The sequence below is a fragment of the Anomaloglossus baeobatrachus genome, chromosome 8 (genome assembly GCF_048569485.1).
Source record: "Anomaloglossus baeobatrachus isolate aAnoBae1 chromosome 8, aAnoBae1.hap1, whole genome shotgun sequence".
NCBI classification, from domain to species: Eukaryota; Metazoa; Chordata; class Amphibia; order Anura; family Aromobatidae; genus Anomaloglossus; species Anomaloglossus baeobatrachus.
Genome location: NC_134360.1, coordinates 204,862,552 through 204,882,336, shown reverse-complemented (window position 1 = coordinate 204,882,336; position 19,785 = coordinate 204,862,552). Strand labels below are relative to the sequence as shown.

General features: G+C 44.7%; 1 protein-coding gene across 1 annotated transcript in view; it reads left to right on the top strand.

The window, feature by feature from the left end:
• RAB3B (RAB3B, member RAS oncogene family) overlaps positions 1–19,531 on the top strand; it is a 141,836-nt gene extending 122,305 nt beyond the window's left edge. The window contains exon 5 of the mRNA XM_075320085.1: positions 18,903–19,531. Within this exon, the coding sequence (XP_075176200.1) occupies positions 18,903–19,090 (188 nt within the window). The 3' untranslated portion in view covers positions 19,091–19,531. The remainder of the gene's footprint in view (positions 1–18,902) is intronic.
• The last annotated feature ends 254 nt before the right edge of the window (positions 19,532–19,785 follow it).

Genomic DNA, 19,785 nt, shown 5'->3' with positions numbered 1-19,785 from the left:
GTATTTTATTTCAAATAAAGGATTTTTTTCTGTGTTATGTTTTATTTCTTTTCACTTACAGATTAGTAATGGCTTTCTCAGAGAAACCCCCAAACTCTTTGCACAATGGTGACTATGGAAAAAGAATCTTTCATACAATTGCCTATATATGTATTATTTTTTAAAGTGCAAATGAAAAGAGGTGAAATACCAAAAACTTGAGGGGGAAAAAAAATTAGCAAATGGAATAATAAATCTGACCTCCTTGATCTTTTTGGACCCTCACTCTGAACTATCTGAACTGATTTTTCAGCTTTTTCCAGAGCTCTACTCAAAAGGCCCCGTTACACGCAACGACATTACTAACGAGATGTCGTTGGGGTCACGGAATTCGTGACGCACATCCGGCCTTGTTAGCGACATTGTTGCTTGTGAAACGTACGAGCGACTGCTAACGATCCCAAATACTTACCAAATCGTTGATTGTTGACACATTGTTCATTTTCAAAATATCGTTGCTCATTCTGGACGCAGGTTGTTCGTTGTTCCTGAGGCAGCACACATCGCTACGTGTGACACCCCAGGAATGACGAACAACAGCATTCCTGCGTCCTCCGGCAACGAGGTGGGAGTGACGTTCATGCGGCTGGTCTCCGCCCCTCCGCTTCTATTGGTTGCCTGCTGTGTGACGTCGCTGTGACGCCACACTAACCGCCCCCGTAGAAAAGAGGTTGTTTGCCGGCCACAGCGATGTCGTTAGGAAGGTAAGTTCATGTGACGCGCACTACCGATATTGTTCACCACGGGCAGCAATTTGCCCGTGACGCAAAAATGACGGGGGCGGGTGCGATCGCTAGCGACATCGCTAGCAATGTCGCAGCGTGTAAAGCGTCCTTAATCTTTCACTGCTGTTGGAAAAGTTGTAGGCATCATATTAACCGTAATAGGGAGGAGAAACGAACTTCTGGGGTGCCTGAATAAGTTTTGCCGTGGTTGGTTTCAATGTTTATGACGGGTCTCTGCCTTTTGTGCCTACATTGACGGCCTCATCCGGCCGCTCGGATCAGCAGTTGAGGACAATAGTGGCCTATTAGCTTTGTATAGAAATTACATACTTTGAGTCAGCTGAAAACTCTGACTCTTCATTGTTATCGTTCCGGCTGATTGTGTGCATTGTGCCAGCGCTCTGTAGAAGCTAGTTATCATCATTCTACATTGTAATGCTCTGTATCCAGCAGGTCCAACTTATACTGTGCACCAGGGAACCTAGTCTTGCATACCGATATTTTACAGCATGTTAAATATCCAAAAGGGTAATTTCCAACATGTTGTCATCATCTATCTATAGGATTTAAGGAATAACTTCTGACTGGTGGAGGTCTTCCCATCAGGACCCCTACTTATCCAAAGAAAAGGGCTCATTAGGGGTCCTTTCAAAGTTTGTTTCACCGATCTTTACTGAGCCTCCCGGGGTTCGCCAAACAGTGCGGCGTACCTGTTAGTCTAACATACCAAGCCCATTGAATTCAATGGGAGGCCAAACTTGAGTTGTAAAATGGTGTAAAAAGAAAATAAAACAGGGCATACTTACCAAGTCTCCAGCGCAGCTGTAACTGCTCCCACGGCTGTACTTCCGTGGCCGCTGATTATCCCTCATCCATATTCACCGTTTTCCCCACCAACCGACATCTGATTGGCTGCAGTCAGTCCCCGCCCACAGACAACGTGTTTGATTGGTTGGAATCACAGACCCAGTCTGTGGGTCTATCGCGGTGTAAAATAAATAAAATGGCATTGAGTCCCCCATCAACTGATACAATCACAGATAAAACCCACGGATACAGGCTTCAGCCCCCAGCCTTGCACTTATCTTGACTGTGTATCAAAATAAGAGGAACTGCATGCAGTAGTGATGTGTTTTCGTGCCAGGGGGTATAGACTACGTGCAGAAATATGGTGTACAAATTTTAGCATCAACTCTGCATCTCTTGGCTATAAACCCCTTAGTTTTCTGCCAGGAGATGCAGGTCTGTGAACTCGGTGAGAGTTCATTGAGGTCCCCTGAAGTCAGGTAACCTGCGGTCACATGTGGAGAACTATGGGAGCCTCCAGCTGTGACCGCAAATAACCTGTGTGATGTCAGTTGATCGCTGTAGCTCAGTCTCTGCCTGAAGTTACAGTGTGAGGTCATGTTCTATGGCCCCTTGCTGTGGCTTCAGATGTAGCAGAGCTGGAATAGTCGTGGCACCTTGTGGGGATTACATCAGATCTGGGTCTTTTGGGGGTTAAAAAAGGGGTGAAAGAGGGTGTTTGTTTTTTTGCATTCTATTTCACATAAAGGATTTTTTTCGGTGTTTTTATTTTTCTTCTCACTTACAGATTATCAATGGTGGGCTACTAATCTAGAGCTTAGTAGTAGCTGTGAGCCGCTATTAACCCCTTATTCTCCCAATTGCCACCACACCAGGGCAATCTGGAAGAGCCGGTTAAAATTCCTAGATTGCCGCATCTAATGGATGCGACAATTCTGGGCAGCTGTGGGCTGCTATTTTTAGGCTGGGGGGGCAATAAGCATGGGCCTTCCCAGACTCAAAATACCAGCACCCAGCTGTCGAGCTTTATCTTGGCTGTGTATCAAAATTGAAGGGGACAACACACCTTTTTTTTAAATTATTTATTTAAATAATAATAATAAAAAAAAAAAAAAAGCTACATGTGGTTCTTCCTAGTTTGATACACAGCCAAAATAAGCGCACCACTGGGGGCTGTAGCCTGTAGCTGTGGGCTTTATCAGTGTTGGTATCAATAGTTGGGTGGACCCTACACCATTTTATTTTATTTATTTTATACCACGATATAGAAGCACAGACAGCGCCTGTGATTCCAATCAATCACAGACACTGTCTGAGGGCGGGGTCAATCTGGAACAAGTCAGACATTGGTGATCGGGGAAAGCAGTGAATATTGATGAGGGATAATCAGCGGCCCTGGAAGTACAGCCGCAGGAGTAGTTACAGCTGTGGGGAGACTTGGTAAGTATATTGTGCTTTAACCCTTTTTTTTTCTTTTTTTTTCTTAAGTGATTTTCCTGGCCAATCACAGCCATGCCAATACTTGACATGGCTGTGTGGTGCCGAGAGTGGGCTTTCTGCAAACAAACGCTTACCAAGCATTGCCGACTTTTCAGCAAAGTGTTCGGTAAGCCGAGCCCGAACTAAGAGGCCAAGGCTTGTACCAAGTCTGAAATTGGTGTATGCAAATCGAACAGGTTCACTCATCTCTACTCACAGGCTGTAATTACTAACCTAAACCATTAACCTTGGCATTTTACAGTCCTGTCATTTACAAGTCTGCCACATTGAATCTCTGTAGACATGGATCTGCTTAGTCACTGGAAGGAGGAATACATTTTGCTATTAACTATTTTAAGCATAAATGACAGTTTAATTACGAGCAGGGAATCTGTTGCCTGCAGCTGTACATAGACAGGATGAGGTTTAATTACAGAATAAGAATATATTTATTTATTTCTATAATTTAATTGATGATGACTTTTTTTTTACTTTTGAAGTGAAACTATTTTCGGGAGTCAGAAAGTTGATATACAGTGGAACCTTGGTTTAAGAGTAACTTGGTTTGAGAGCATTTTGCAAGACAAGCAAAGCTTTTTACAAATTTGTAACTTGGTTGAAGAGCACTGCTTTGCAATAAGAGCAAATAATCACCGTGCACACTTCCGGTTCTGACGCGCTCTGGAGATAACTTTCACTTATGTACTGTATGTTGTATACAGGATACCATTCTACAGTATATACCATATAGCATGTCTACCAATTTGCATTTGTGGATACAGTACTGTACTTTCTTTCTGCTATGCAGTACAGTACATTGCTTATCCTGTAATCTACCGTATTTTTCGCTTTATAAGACGCACCTGACTATAAGACGCACCCCCAAATTTGGTGAAGGAAAAGAGAATTTTTTTTTTTTTTAATGTTAAATGGGGTCCATCTTATAATGCCAGTGTCCGTCTAACAAATCATATAGGGTATATGTCCCTCATAGCCCCCATCCTAAAATTAGCCCCCTTAATCTGGATATGGCCCCCTTATATTGAATATAGCCCCCTTGTGCTGGCACACGTTCCCCTGTGCTGCCTATGGCCCCCTATGGATTGCACACGTTCCCCTGTGCTGCCTATGGGCCCCTATGGATTGCACACATTCCCCTGTGCTGCCTATGGCACCCTATGGATTGCACACATTCCCCTGTGCTGCCTATGGCCCCCTATGGATTACATACGTTCCCCTGTGCTGCCTCTGGCCCCCTATGGATTGCACACGTTCCCCTGTGTTAGATATCGCCCCCATGCTGCTGCCCATAGTAAAATAAAACACTCTTTCCTTACCTCCTCCAGTGCTGATCTCCCTCCTGTCTCCCTCCGTGCTTCTGTTCCTCCACTTCCTGGTTCTTGGTGTCGGTCATGTGATCGGCACAGCAGAGTGACTTCATCTCTGCGTGCCTTATCACAGTGGAAGCAGGGACTCCGGGGACAAACGCTGGAGGAGGTAAGTAAAGCTTTTTTATTTTAGGATGAGCAGCAGCATGGGCATATCTAACATAGGGGGGGCATGTGCCATCACAGTTTTTTCTACTAATCGGTCTCGCTCTTACTAAACACTCCCTTTCTAATCCATCCTGAATGCAGCAGCCAGGATCATATTCCTCTCTAACAGTTACACCGATGCCTCTACTCTGTCACAGTCATTGTACTGGTTGCCTATCTACTACAGGAGTACAATATAAACATCTCACTCACCCACAAAGCTCTCCACAGTTCCCTACATCTATGTCTATCACCCTATCTATGCCCACCGTTTTGCTAATGACCCAACACTGACCTCCACTATAATCTGAATCTCCCACCCTCGTGAGCTGCGCCAGTTCTATATAATGCCCTACCAAGAACAATTTGCTTAAAAGGACTGTGAATTACTGTTATATCGTTGGCTTATCCTTAGGATTGGTCATCAATTTTTGATCGGCCGAGGTCTGACATCCGGCACTCCGACGATCAGCTGTTTTCGGTGGCAGCATGCAGCTGGAAATGATCAGTTCCAGCGCTGCTCAGTCTTCTGAGGCCGGGTACTGCACATCCACCTTTTGTTGATTTGAAGGGGAGGCAGATGTGTAATACCCGGGTGCGGCTGCTATCAAAAGATGGGGCAGCTCCGGGAACTGAGCATTTCCGGCTGCCTGCTACCATTGCTGGCATTGAGAATAGCTGATCGGCAGGGAGGCCGGGTGTCGGACCCCGGCCGGTCAGACGCTGATGACCTATCCTTAGGACAGACCATCAAAAGAAAAGTGGTGGACAACCTCTTTAATTCACAATAGCCACTGAAGGACCCCACAATGGACACATGAGCATTAGAGCTGGACCATGGAGCAATAGAAGAAGGTGGCTTTCTCTGATGAATCGCATTTTACATGTTTCCTCATAGATTGTAAGCTTGTGAGCATGGCCCTCACTCGTCTTGGTATCTGATGAATTGTGTTACTCTTTACTGTCTCATATTGTTTCTACATGCCACCTTTAAATTGTAAAGTGGTGCGGAATTATTATGCCACTATAAAATCCTTGTCACCATGACAACACATGCCATAACTGTTGTCATGACAACACATGACATTGTTGACATGACAACATATGCCACTATGACATCATTGTCACCATGACAAAACATGACATCAGGTTCAACATAGCCACATTAGCCACTATGACATAATCGCATGACAAAACATGACATCATTATTGGCATAACACATGCCACTATAACATCCTTGTTGCCATGACAACACATGGCACTATGACAACAGTTGCCATGCCAACACATGACATCATTGTTGCTATGACAACACAATATTGTAGCCGTGAGACACATGACATAACTAATGACTTGACAACACATGACAATTGTCACCATAGAAAAACAACATCATTGTTGCCACGACAGCAAAACTTAAATTGAAGTCGTCATATATATTTTCATGGCAACATAGTCACCATGACAACACATATCATTGCTGCCATGACAACACATGACATTGTTGCCATGAGAGCACATGACATCACAAATATGACAACACACGACATCCTTTCTGCCATGACAAAACATAACTATTTTCACTTAGGGGTGTACTCACTTTTGTTGTCTGCGGTTTAGAGATTAATGGTTGTGTGAGTTATTTAGAGGGCACCAGATTTACACTGTTATACAAGCTGCGCACTGACTACTGTACATTGTGTCAAAGTGTCAGATATTCAGTGTTGTCCTACGAATAGATATAATAAAATATTTACAAAAATGTGAGGGGTGTACTCACTTTTGTGATATACTCTATGTGCCCCTGCTATGAACTGTGTAATGGCCATGCCTGACCGTACAGGGACATGGTCTGATCATACCACATCTCCTGGGCCGGGGAGGAAGTAAAAAAGTATACAGACATTACAGCACGGGAAGGCAAATTATTCTTTCTTTGAGGTAAAACTTTAAAAAAAAAACAACAAAAAACAGGCAGGGAAATGTTTTACCTCACAAAAAGAATCAGCTGTGATGCCATCCTGTCCACTTTTTTGAGTCCTTCCCCTGCCCAAGAGATGTGGTATGATCAGACCATGTCTCTGTACGGTCAGACACGGCCATTACACAGTACACAGCAGGGACACATATATAAGATTATCTCTGCACAGAAACATTTTTGTTAAACACATCTGTGAAGACACGAGGCTCAGTGGGTGCTCTTGTCCGCTGGCCCAGCTGCCTTTAGAAAGACAGCGTGGCTCAGGGCTCATCCCAACTGAACTCACAACCTCCTTAACTGTGGGCGGAACACTACTCAGACAACACAGGGTGAGGGAATCACAATATTAAGACTTTATTGGATCCCCAAAATATTAACGGCTCATAACACATAACCAGCAAAACACACAAATATAACAGGCAACAGAGTCTCACCCTTCCGCTGGCTCACCAGGGATTTAGAATGTCCATACCTCAGAGGTTCCAGGGCTATTTACTCCAATCCAGCAGCACCCCGCTTTTGGCGGGCACCCACCAAGACTGGAATAACACCAGATTTAGGAAGCTGGCTGAGGTCTGCAAAGTCTGTACCAGGTGACTGGATTGTCCCAACCTGGGTTTCCTCCTTAAGTAGTCTTTGGTTTGAAGTCATGAAGCCAAGTATTCCTCTAGTCGGAGCCAAAGTCCCTAGACCGAGTCCACAAGGTATCCTGGTCCTGATCCCCTAGTCAGCTCCTAAGAGCTTAGACTGGATCATGTGACATCCAACAACTGGTGACTTAAGAAAATCCCCTTTTTATAGCCCGCGCCTTCCCTTTGGATATACTGTGCCCTTATCGGATTGGTTGTACAAGGTTGCTTCTGTTATTGGATGAATTTCAAGCTGCATGGATAATGATCATTTAAATGATGTGGATAGAAAGACTGAGGATATCTACATGAAGTCTGCAAGTCACAGACTAGACAATGGCTACTAAGGTTATTTACATTAGATTAGCAATACACAACTACATTACAATGGACGCTCAGAGAGTCTGGTAGAAACAATAGTTTAGCAAACATGAGTTAGCACACAGAATAACAATACATCTGGCTAATGTAAAATTTTAACCCACGACACACATTGAAAAAGTCTGTGTCGTCACATTCCTCCCCCTTCTTAATTAGCCAGATGGGAAAATTGCTGAATCTTGACGAGGTTTGTTGTTGATGGGCTGGCCAGACATGATAGGCTTATGATCATCCTTCTCCACCTGTCGGGAAAGCCCATCCGCGTTTCCATGGTTCTTGCCTTGTTTATGGGAGATGGAAAAATTATAGGATTGTAATGCCAGACTCCACCTGAGCAAGCGTCCGTTGTCTCCTGCAGTGCGATTTAGCCAACTCAATGGATTGTGGTCAGTGAGAACTGTAAACTCATTGCCATAGAGGTAGGGCTGCAATTTTTTCAGGGCCCAGACTATGGCCAGGCATTCTTTTTCTATGGTGGCGTAAGCCCTCTCTCGGTCCAACAGTTTCCGGGAGAAGTAAGCTATCGGATGTTCCTCATCGTTGTCTCCCACTTGGCTAAGTACAGCTCCTAGTCCTGTGTCCGATGCGTCTGTTTGGACGATGAACCTGCGACGGAAGTCAGGAGCAGTCAGGACTGGGCTCTGGGCCAGCCGGTCTTTCAATTGGAGGAATGCAGTTTCACATTCTGGGGTCCAGATAAGGTTACGGGCATATCTTTTGGTTGTGAGGTCAGTGAGCGGTTTTGCTACGGTACTGTAATTGGGGATAAACTTTCGATAATAGTTTGCGGTTCCTAGGAACGCGCGGACCTGTTTTTGATTGACCGGGCGTGGCCACTGGGTAATGGCTTCTACTTTTCCAGGTTCGGGACGAATGCACCCACTTCCCACCCGATATCCCAGGTATAGCACTTCGGCCATCCCCATTTGGCATTTGTCAGGTCGGATGGTGAGCTGGGCTTTGGCTACCCTCTGCAGCACCTGGGACACGTGCTGAACATGCTCTTCCCAAGTGTCACTGAAGATAGCGATGTCATCCAAATAGGCCTGGGCATACCCCTGACATCCCTCTAGTAAATGGTCTACCATCCTCTGGAAGGTGGCCGGGGCATTTTTCATCCCAAAAGGCATGCTGATAATCTCAAATAGGCCAAAAGGGGTTATGAAGGCCGATTTCTCTTGAGCCTCTTTTGTGAGTGGAATCTGCCAGTATCCCTTGCTCAAATCGAGGGTAGATATAAACCAAGACCCCCCTAACCTATCTAGTAGTTCATCCACCCGGCGCATGGGGTAAGCATCTGTAATCGTGACCTCATTGAGCCGTCTATAGTCTACACAGAAACGAGTACTCTTGTCCTTTTTTGGCACCAATACAACACTGGCAGCCCATGGACTGGGACATGTCATCTACCTCGGCCTTCATCATTGCCAACACAGGAGGTGTTACCCGGTAGGTGGGTTGTCTTAGTGGGGTGGCTGCCCCTGTGTTGACTTGATGCTGGACCAGGGGGGTTCTACCAGGCTGACTTGTGAACAGGGATTCATACGTTCCGAGTATGTCTGATATCTGTCGCTTCTGTGATGGACAAAGCTGCTCCCCCAGTGATGCATCTTTTACCCCCATTTCCCTTTTGGAGTCCACTAATAAGTCTGGGATCTGGTCCAACTCTGGGTCATCTACCTCTGGACAACAAACTGCTAAATTGGTGACCTCTCGTTCCTCATAAGCTTTTAGCCTGTTGATGTGGTAGGTACAATCATGAACACCTGCTCGATCCAGGGCCACGGTGTAGTCAGTATTGCCACATTTCTTGGTAATGGTGAATGAACCCGCCCACATGGCTTGCAGCTTGTTTTTCCATACCGGTACTAGTACTAGGACCTTCTGTCCACATGCAAATTCTCGGAGTCGGGCAGTGCGGTCGTAACATCGTTTTTGCCTTTCCTGAGCCACTTCTAAATTCCCGTGGGCTAACGCCATGAGGTGCCTCATCCTTTTCCTAAACTTTTGAACATAGTCCAGTATGGGAACCTCTTCTGTGGGGAAGGTGCCCTCCCAACTCTCTCGTACCAGTTCTAGGGGCCCTCGTACTTTTCGTCCGTACAGCAATTCGAAGGGGGAGAACCCAGTGGAGTCCTGCGGCACCTCCCGGTAAGCAAAAAGGAGATGCTGCAGGTTCTTCTCCCAGTCCCTCCCCTCTGACTCCACATAACGGCTAATGAGCTGTTTGAGTGTTTTGTTGAAGCGCTCACACAATCCATTTGTTTCAGGATGGTAGGGGGTTGTTCGCATGGGGCAGACTCCATGTTTCTCCCACAGGGTCTGAATCAGTTCACTTTGGAACTGTGCCCCCTGGTCAGTCAATACTTCCTGTGGAAACCCTACCCAGCTAAAGATGTCCAGTAGAGCTTGAGCCACGTGCTCTGCATCTCTGGAGGTTAAGGCAACGGCCTCTGGGTAATGGGTGGCAAAGTCTACCAGGGTGAGGATGAATCTTTTTCCACTGCGGCTGGGGATGGCTAAGGGGCCTACTATATCAATGGCAACTCTCTGGAACGGTTCTCCTATCAAGGCCATGGGTTGAAGTGGGGCACGACATGGGGCTCCCCCCATATGCTGACACACTGGGCAAGAGGCTCTGTATTTTTGCACTTCGTGAGTGACCTTTAGCCACAAAAAACTACACAACAGGCGGGCCCGAGTCTTTTTGGTCCCTATGTGCCCAGCCGCAGGAACATCATGAGCTAAACGCAATAGTTGCGGTCGGTATTGCTGGGGTACCACAAGCTGATGTACACGGGTCCAGGATTTTTCTAGGCAGGATGCGGGCTTCTCCCGATATGAGGCCTTTTTCCCATCTATACACCTCCCCCTGATTTCCTCCCCCAGGTTGGGCGGCCGCACTACGGATAAGCTCTAGGGTGGGGTCTGTCAGTTGGGCTTCCCTGAATTCCTTACGATCTATCTCCCCCCAGTCAGTGGCCACAGTGGGGTCTGATGTACTCACATTTGTTGGCTCTGATGAGGAGGCTGAAGATTGAGAAGGAGGGTTCTCCTCTGATGGGTTGGAAGAAAGACCTGCACCAGGATGGTGTTTGGCTTGGCTGCGGGTGATGGCGGTGACAAACTGGCTGGATAGTCCTTGTCCTAGGTCATTTCCCAAAATAACAGGGGTGGGGAGGCCATCCATGAGCCCCACTTCAACCTCCCCTTGGTCAGTTCCCCAGTCCAACTGCACTCGTGCCAGAGGGATGTTCGAACGCTGGCCCCCAGCAAGGGTGATGGTCACTTGGCGGCCAGGTAAATGACGTTCTGTGGGAACAATATCTGGGCTGACCAGGGGGATGGAAGATCCAGTGTCTCGAAGTCCCTGAGCCTGTATATCACCGACCTTGACTGTCTAGATGTGGGGATGGAGGTTGGCTGGTGTACGGTGTCTGGCCTGCCGTAGGGTGTGGACTGGGTAAACCACTTCCTCAGCTATTGGTGTTTCTCGGGAGTAGCATTCCTCAGGTCTCGTTGGTTCATCTCGGCGTATGTTGACTGGTTGGACTGGCAGACGGGCTCCAGGCATGGAGCCCCGGCTTTGAAGACACTCTTTGGCCATGTGTCCAAGACGCCCACATGTATAACAGCGCCGTGGGTTAGACAAGTCACCAGCCTGTTGGTAAACCTTTGTCTTGTTGGGGCTTCTGTGGGGTAATGAGTTAGTCCAGCACGGGAGTCTGGGGGTCACTTGGATCTATGGTTGAGGGACCTCCTCAGATCGGTGGGCCTATTGGGCCTCCAGCTGGGTCGGTTGGCTGTAAATTCATCACCCAATCGCGCTGCTTGCTCTGGGGTTTCGGGCTTCCTGTCAGCTACCCATTCTCGGATTTCTGGGTCCATCTTCTCCTGCAGCTGTTCGAGCACCATCACGCCCCGGAGGGCAGCAGCGGAGTGGGCAGCCCGACCATCGAGCCAGCGGTTACAGTGTCGTCAGAGTTGACTGCCAAATTCGACATACGAGACACCCTGGCCAGACATAGTCCAGAACTTAGTGCGATGTATCTCGGTGTTATGGTAAAAAGGGCCAACAAAGTGTCCTTAATATTTCCGTAGTCCAAGCAGTCCTGAGACCCGAGTGATCGGACAGCCTCCTGGGCCCGGACAGGCAAGCTTGTCCACAGGTATTTGGACCACTCAGTTGTGGGCACCTGGTGCATATGCATTAACACTTCAAACTTTTGCAAGTGTTCATCTATCTCGGTGCTGGAATCATTAAACACTGTCACATCCCTGTAACTAAGATGACTTCCTTGGTGGTGGTCTAACCTGGAGGTAGGTGCTGGTGGTAAGGAAATTGGAACTCCATAAACATATTCCAGAACACAAGCCCTCTCTTCTCTTGAGGATTTAGGCCCCAATGCAGCCAATAATGCTGTGGCTTGGGCCATTTTGGACCAAGTTGATTTCCGATTGTCACTAGATCCATGATGCGGCACATAGTTTAAATCCTCTGGGTCAATATTGGCGGGATCCTCATCGTCCTCTGCATCATTCTGGGCATCCCAATGGACTAATTTCTGCATCAAGTCCGACCGAGTGTCAGCGTTCTTGTAGTCAATCTTTCGCATCTGGCACAGATCCTGTAGCATCCATTTACTGCTGCGGTCGTAACTCCTCTCTGGTCCTTTTCCCATGGCTGAGCTGGTGGGGTTGGACATGGCAGCGTCTGACACCTGAATGCCTCCCCTATGGCCTGCTGGGTATGCTTATGTGCCTCCCTGGTTGTTGATCCCTGGACGGAGTCCGCAAACACCAGTCCTCTGCAGCTCCCCTGGGTAAGCCAGGCTGAGTAGTGTCCCACTGCTGCCACCAATTGTGGAGACACGGGGCTCAGTGGGTGCTCTTGTCCGCTGGCCCAGCCGCCTTTAGAAAGACAGCGTAGCTCAGGGCTCATCCCAACTGAACTCACGACCTCCTTACCCGTGGGCGGAACACTACTCAGACAACACAGGGTGAGGGAATCACAGCATTAAGACTTTATTGGATCCCCAAAACAGAAAAATTACTCCTAAAATCAATATTTATTAGGTAAAATATTAAAAATGCTCAAACATACAGAGCATAACTCTTATATTATCAAAAATAGTTTACTGGTCACGTGAAGTGAGTGGGAGGACAAGAAGGGTACAAACCAGCATGTGAGGAAAGGGGCACTAGTTATCTCAGCAATTATAGGTGAGCCCTGGGTAGCATAGCTCAAGATCTTTTAATTGGACGTGTGAGTAGCCTATTGTCCTTAGGGATATATAGGGGATGGTCTCTCCCTCCCTTTTAGCTACCTACCAGCGGAGGTGCACCTCCTTAAGTAGTCTTTGGTTTGAGGTCATGTAGCCAAGTATTCCTCTAGTCGGAGCCAAAGTCCCTAGACCGAGTCCACAAGGTATCCTGGTCCTGATCCCCTATTCAGCTCCTAAGAGCTTAGACTGGATCATGCGACATCCAACAACTGGTGACTTAAGGAAGTCCCCTTTTTATAGCCCGCGCCTTCCCTTTGGATATACTGTGCCCTTATCGGATTGGTTGTACAAGGTTGCTTCTGTTATTGGATGAATTTCAAGCTGCATGGATAATGTTCATTTAAATGATGTGGATAGAAAGACTGAGGATAAAACACCAAAAAACTGAGCTGTAGCAAATGTTCAATAAACATGCAACATTACAAGCATGTGAATTGCAGCCTCAAGACTAGAAAAAAAACAAGGAGAAAAATTGTGGGAAAAATACCCTGACTATAAATAAATAAATTGCAAGTGCTTAATAACAGGGTACTTAGTATATACATTTTTGCAAAAAGGTAAGAAGCTGTCTCACCTCGTCACGGTGTACCCATCTGAGACCGTCCCTAACCTACTAAAGTTAAAAACATATTCTGTACCTGACTTGAGTCATGTCAAAACTTCAATATGAATGGTAAAGTGGTCAGCTGGGTCCCAGATTAAATACACAGCAAAAAGTGAGAAGCAGGTAATTGCCACAATTTTTCTCCTTGGGATATCTACATGAAGTCTGCAAGTCACAGACTAGACAATAGCAACTAAGGTAATTTACATTAGATTAGCAATACACAACTACATTACAATGGACGCTCAGAGGGTCTGGTAGAAACAATAGTTTAGCAAACATGAGTTAGCACACAGAAGAACAATACGTCTGGCTAATGTAAGAAATTTTAACCCAGGACACACATTGAAAAAGTCTGTGTCGTCACAACATCCAATTGTGGAATGTATTATTTTTCCAAGATCTATTGATTAAAATCAACTTTTTGGAAGAAAAAAAAAAAGATTAAGTTGATATTACCAAGTCTGGACATTTTTGGCTGGCAATTTTTCTTTTGCCTTTAGGGCTTGTTGGTTTATTTGCATTTAGAAAGAAAGAAAAAAAAAATCTCAATTTTCATCACTGTCTTAGATCTGCGTTTCATTAGTTTTTCTTGGATGCAAAAAATAAAACAAAAACAGTCTGTAAAAAACCCCCCAAAAAGAAACCAAAAACCAACAGCTACGGTAGGATGGTGTATGTTGTCTGAGCCTATCACAGACTCATAGAATGTGTGCAATTTTGATATGCAAGTCATATGTGATTTATTTTGCAGACACTGTCCCTCAAAAAAACAAACAAAAAAACCCAGAACAGACCCATAGACTATAAAGCTTATAACACATACGTGACACATGGACGACTGAATTGAGGTTGCTTGTTTCCCTTCTCTTTGCTGTCTGCAGAATGAGTGAACTAAGAATCCATCATTGAGCTTGTTCTCACAGTTTTATTTTATCTGTCTTTTACTGAGCCTTGTTCCACTGATTTAGGATCACATATAAGTTCAGCTCTTTTTGCATGTGACCTATAAATTGGTCCAGTAAAAGAAGAAACAAAAAGTGACGGGGTTGCAAACTGTTAAGCCTGCTTTACACGTTGCAATTTCTCATACGATTTTGTATGCGATTTGCAATGCCCCCATCGTATGTGCAGCATGTTCAATTTGTTGAACGTGCCGCACATACGAGTAACCCCCGTCACACGTACTTACCCTTCCATACGACCTGTGGTCGGCGAACGTCCACTTCCTGGAGTGGGAGGGACGTTCGGCATCACAGCGACGTCACACGGCAGCCGGCCAATAGAAGTGGAGGGGCGGAGCTAAGCAGGACATAAACATCCCGCCCACCTCCTTCCTTCCGCATTGCTGGGCGGGAGGCAGGTAAGATCTGTTCATTGTTCCCGAGGTGTCACACACTGCGATTTGTGCTACCACGGGTACGATGAACAATCTAACGTGCAATTCTAGAGACCGGTACGATGTTTATGCGATGAACGTTTTAACGTTCAATCGCAATTGCACATACCTGTCACACACTGCAATGTACTTACAATTCCGGATATGCGTCACTTACGACGTGACCCCGCCGACACATTGTAAGATACATTGCAGCGTGTAAAGCGGGCTTTAGAATAAGTTTACTGACAGATTCTTATTTAACTCTTTCCGCAATCAGAAATAGACATTACAACACAAATTCCTAATTTTAATGAAGCCAAATTGTAATTATTTTTTTAGCCCTAGTAGATATGCATTCAAAACATTAAAAAAAAAATGTGCGTGGGTGTGTGTGTGTGTGTGTGTGTGTGTACATATATATATATATATATATATATATATATGTATGTGTATATACAGTGCCTACAAGTAGTATTCAACCCCCTGCAGATTTAGGAGGTTTACACATTCGGAATTAACTTGGCATTGTGACATTTGGACTGTAGATCAGCCTGGAAGTGTGAAATGCTCTGCAGCAAAAAGAATGTTATTTCTTTCTTTTTTTTTTTTTTAAATTGTGAAAAGTTTATTCAGAGGGTCATTTATTATTCAACCCCTCAAACCACCAGAATTCTGTTTAGTTCCCCTAAAGTATTAAGAAGTATTTCAGGCACAAAGAACAATGAGCTTCACATGTTTGGATTAATTATCTCTTTTTCCAGCCTTTTCTGACTAATTAAGACCCTCCCCAAACTTGTGAACAGCACTCATACTTGGTCAACATGGGAAAAACAAAGGAGCATTCCAAGGCCATCAGAGACAAGATCGTGGAGGGTCACAAGGCTGGCAAGGGGTACAAAACCCTTTCCAAGGAGTTGGGCCTACCTGTCTCCACTGTTGGGAGCATCATCCGGAATTGGAAGGCTTATGGAACTACTGTTAGCCTTCCACGGCCTGGACAGCCTTTGAAAGTTTCCACCCGTGCCGAGGCCAGGCTTGTCCAAAGAGTCAAGGCTAACCCAAGGACAACAAGGAAGGAGCTCCGGGAAGATCTCATGGCAGTGGGGACATTGGTTTCAGTCAATACCATAACTAACGTACTCCACCGCAATGGTCTCCGTTCCAGACGAGCCCGTAAGGTACCTTTACTTTCAAAGCGTCATGTCAAGGCTCGTCTACAGTTTGCTCATGATCACTTGGAGGACTCTGAGACAGACTGGTTCAAGGTTCTCTGGTCTGATGAGACCAAGATCGAGATCTTTGGTGCCAACCACACACGTGACGTTTGGAGACTGGATGGCACTGCATACGACCCCAAGAATACCATCCCTACAGTCAAGCATGGTGGTGGCAGCATCATGCTGTGGGGCTGTTTCTCAGCCAAGGGGCCTGGCCATCTGGTCCGCATCCATGGGAAGATGGATAGCACGGCCTACCTGGAGATTTTGGCCAAGAGCCTCCGCTCCTCCATCAAGGATCTTAAGATGGGTCGTCATTTCATCTTCCAACAAGACAACGACCCAAAGCACACAGCCAAGAAAACCAAGGCCTGGTTCAAGAGGGAAAAAATCAAGGTGTTGCAGTGGCCTAGTCAGTCTCCTGACCTTAACCCAATTGAAAACTTGTGGAAGGAGCTCAAGATTAAAGTCCACATTAGACACCCAAAGAACCTAGATAACTTGGAGAAGATCTGCATGGAGGAGTGGGCCAAGATAACTCCAGAGACCTGTGCCGGCCTGATCAGGTCTTATAAAAGACGATTATTAGCTGTAATTGCAAACAAGGGTTATTCCACAAAATATTAAACCTAGGGGTTGAATAATAATTGACCCACACTTTTATGTTGAAAATTTATTAAAATTTAACTGAGCAACATAACTTGTTGGTTTGTAAGATTTATGCATCTGTTAATAAATCCTGCTCTTGTTTGAAGTTTGCAGGCTCTAACTTATTTGCATCTTATCAAACCTGCTAAATCTGCAGGGGGTTGAATACTACTTGTAGGCACTGTATATATATGTATATGTATATATATATGTATATGTATATATATATATATATATATATATATATATATATATATATATATATATATATATATATATATATATATATATTACAGCGTGTCCACCCATATCCTGTCCACTGACATTAACTTGAGAACGGCGGCAGCTATAGGTATAGAAGTGGTGTCTAGGTATAGTAAATTAATATAGTATTATAGTAAATTTATAGTATAGTAAAGTAGCCATGCACTATGCAATGAAACCATGAAACCACCTATAGCGCCACCTGGTGGAAAACAACGGAGTTAGCATTTTTATTTCAAAAACTGAATGAGATAGAGAAAAAAGTGAATTACAAAGTTGTAGAGCATCATCAATTCAATACGAATCGACACATACATAATGCATACAGAAATGCTATGATTAGAACGTGTAAAACTCACAAGGCTGCGTACGTGAAGCGATACCTCATGGAGACCTTCCTACAAGTCATTGGGTATGGTGGCTGTGTGGAGTGACCTCCACGCTCACCTGAGCTTACCCCATTGGACTTCTTTCTGTAAGGTCACATCAAACAGTAGGTGTATGCGACCCCTCCACCAACATTGCAGGACTTATGACGACGTATCACAGATGCTTGTGCAAACGTGTCACCTACCATATTGCACAATGTGCAGCAAGATACAGTATGCTGTCCAGAGTCCAGATGTGCATTGCAGCTGACGGTGGCCACTTTGAGCATTACAGTTAAATGAGCGCCATATGCATGACCAGCATTCAATGTTTTGGGGGGGTCATGGGTTTCATATCATAGCATTTCTGTATGCAAGGTGTCGCTTCGTATTGAATTGATGATGCCCTGCAACTTTGTAATTCCCTTTTCTTCTCTATCTCTTTCCGTTTTCGAGATAAAAATGCTAACTCTGTTGTTTTCCACCAGGTGGCGCTATAGGTGGTTTCATTGCATAGCGCATGGCTACTTTACTATATCTAGACACCACTTCTATGCCTATATCTGCCGCCGTTGCCAAGTTAATGGCGGTGGACAGGATATGGGTGGGCACACTGTATATACACACTGCTTTTGGGTGACCTTATGCCACTCCTGACGCAAAAATGTAAGCAGTTCTTTGTTTGATGGCTTGTGACTAGCTATCTTCCTCTTGTTTACATTCCACAGGTTTTCAATGGGTTTCAGGTCTGGAGATTCTGCTGGTCATGACAGGGTTTTGATGTGGTGGTTTTTCATACACACATTGATTGACCTAGCTGTGTGGCATGGCGCTTTGTCCTGCTGGAAAGACCAGTTGTCAGAGTTGGGGAACATTGCCTGAGCAGAAGGGAGCGACTGTTTTTAAAAGATAACCTTGTATGTGGCTTGATTCATACGTCCTTCGCAAGGTTTAATCTGCCCAATTCCAGCTCCCCAGATAATCACCAATCCTCCACCAAATTTCACATTGGGTGCAAGACACTGTGGCTTGTACGCCTCTCCAGGTCTCCGTCTAACCATTAGATGACAACCAGGTGTTGGGCAAAGCAGAAAATTAGGTAAAGAAAATTCAACAAACATCTTTGCGAAGGATGTATGAATCAAGCCGCATACAAGGTTATCCTGGAAAAACAGTTGCTTCCTTCTTAATTTTTGCCAGAGCTGTATGTAATGTATATACAGTATATACTGTGTGTGTGTGTGTGTGTGTGTGTGTGTATATTATATATATATATATATATATATATATATATATATATATATATATATATATATATATATATATATATATATATATATATATATATATATATATATGTAAAATGTGTATATATGTATATAATGTCCCCAACAGGGTGTCTGCATTTTTTGAGACCATGGCAAAGTGTGAAAGCCAGAACTGAATTATGAATGCTGCTCTGAAGTATGAATACACATGACATGGCACATTAAAAAAATAACGTAGTTGAAAAAATAAATTATTGTGTATTTATATACTTTTTCTTCCATTTTAATAGGGTTTGAATTTTTTGAAGCAAGCGCAAAGGAGAACATTCAGGTGAAGCAAGTCTTTGAGCGTCTTGTGGATATCATCTGTGACAAGATGTCGGAGAGTCTGGACAATGAGCATTCGGCAGCCAGCGGCGCGAAAAACCTGCGCTTCACAGACTCTGATGTCCCCATACAGCAAAAATGTTCATGTTAATCCATTTCTCCTGGACTGTACGCCGTCTTACCGTTTCCACTCACTGTTTGGTAAAACTTTGCCAGTCTGCGCCGGGGATAAGATTTCAACCACTACTCCACCCATTATTACCCGCCTCGTGTTCCCGGATACAATGGCTGGAATCTGATTCCATACATCAGAATATCGGCCTCTGAGTGACGTAACTGACCTATCAGAAGTAGCGATGGGAAACCCTCTTATTACTAATTGTATGAGAAAGTGACTACTGTCCTGTGTGTGCTGTCATTTTGTGAACCAGACTTAGTTTTTGAAACACTTGTTCTTTTATGACCGATGTGTAACATTGTGCAGTTTTTTTAATGTCCTAGAAATGTATATAAAGTTGTTTGTTAGAAACTGACATTTGTCTATTACTGTTCAAATACAATAAAAACTAAATATTGTTGCTTTTCCAATAAAGTTCACAGGGAATGTGTTGTCAGCCGATGACCTACAACTGAAAAACAAAAATACGTATGTGTGAGATAGAAAAAAAAATAAAAAATTGTTACTCTTACAATTTTCACAGTGGCCACTAGACTATTTTACACTTGTACTTCGTGAGGTTCCTGGAAGAGTTTTTAGAAGTTTACTTATAAGCAGAGGCATGCTTACAATGACTGTTAACACCTCTATACACAGCTGTCAACTCAGGATCCACCAATCACAATTAG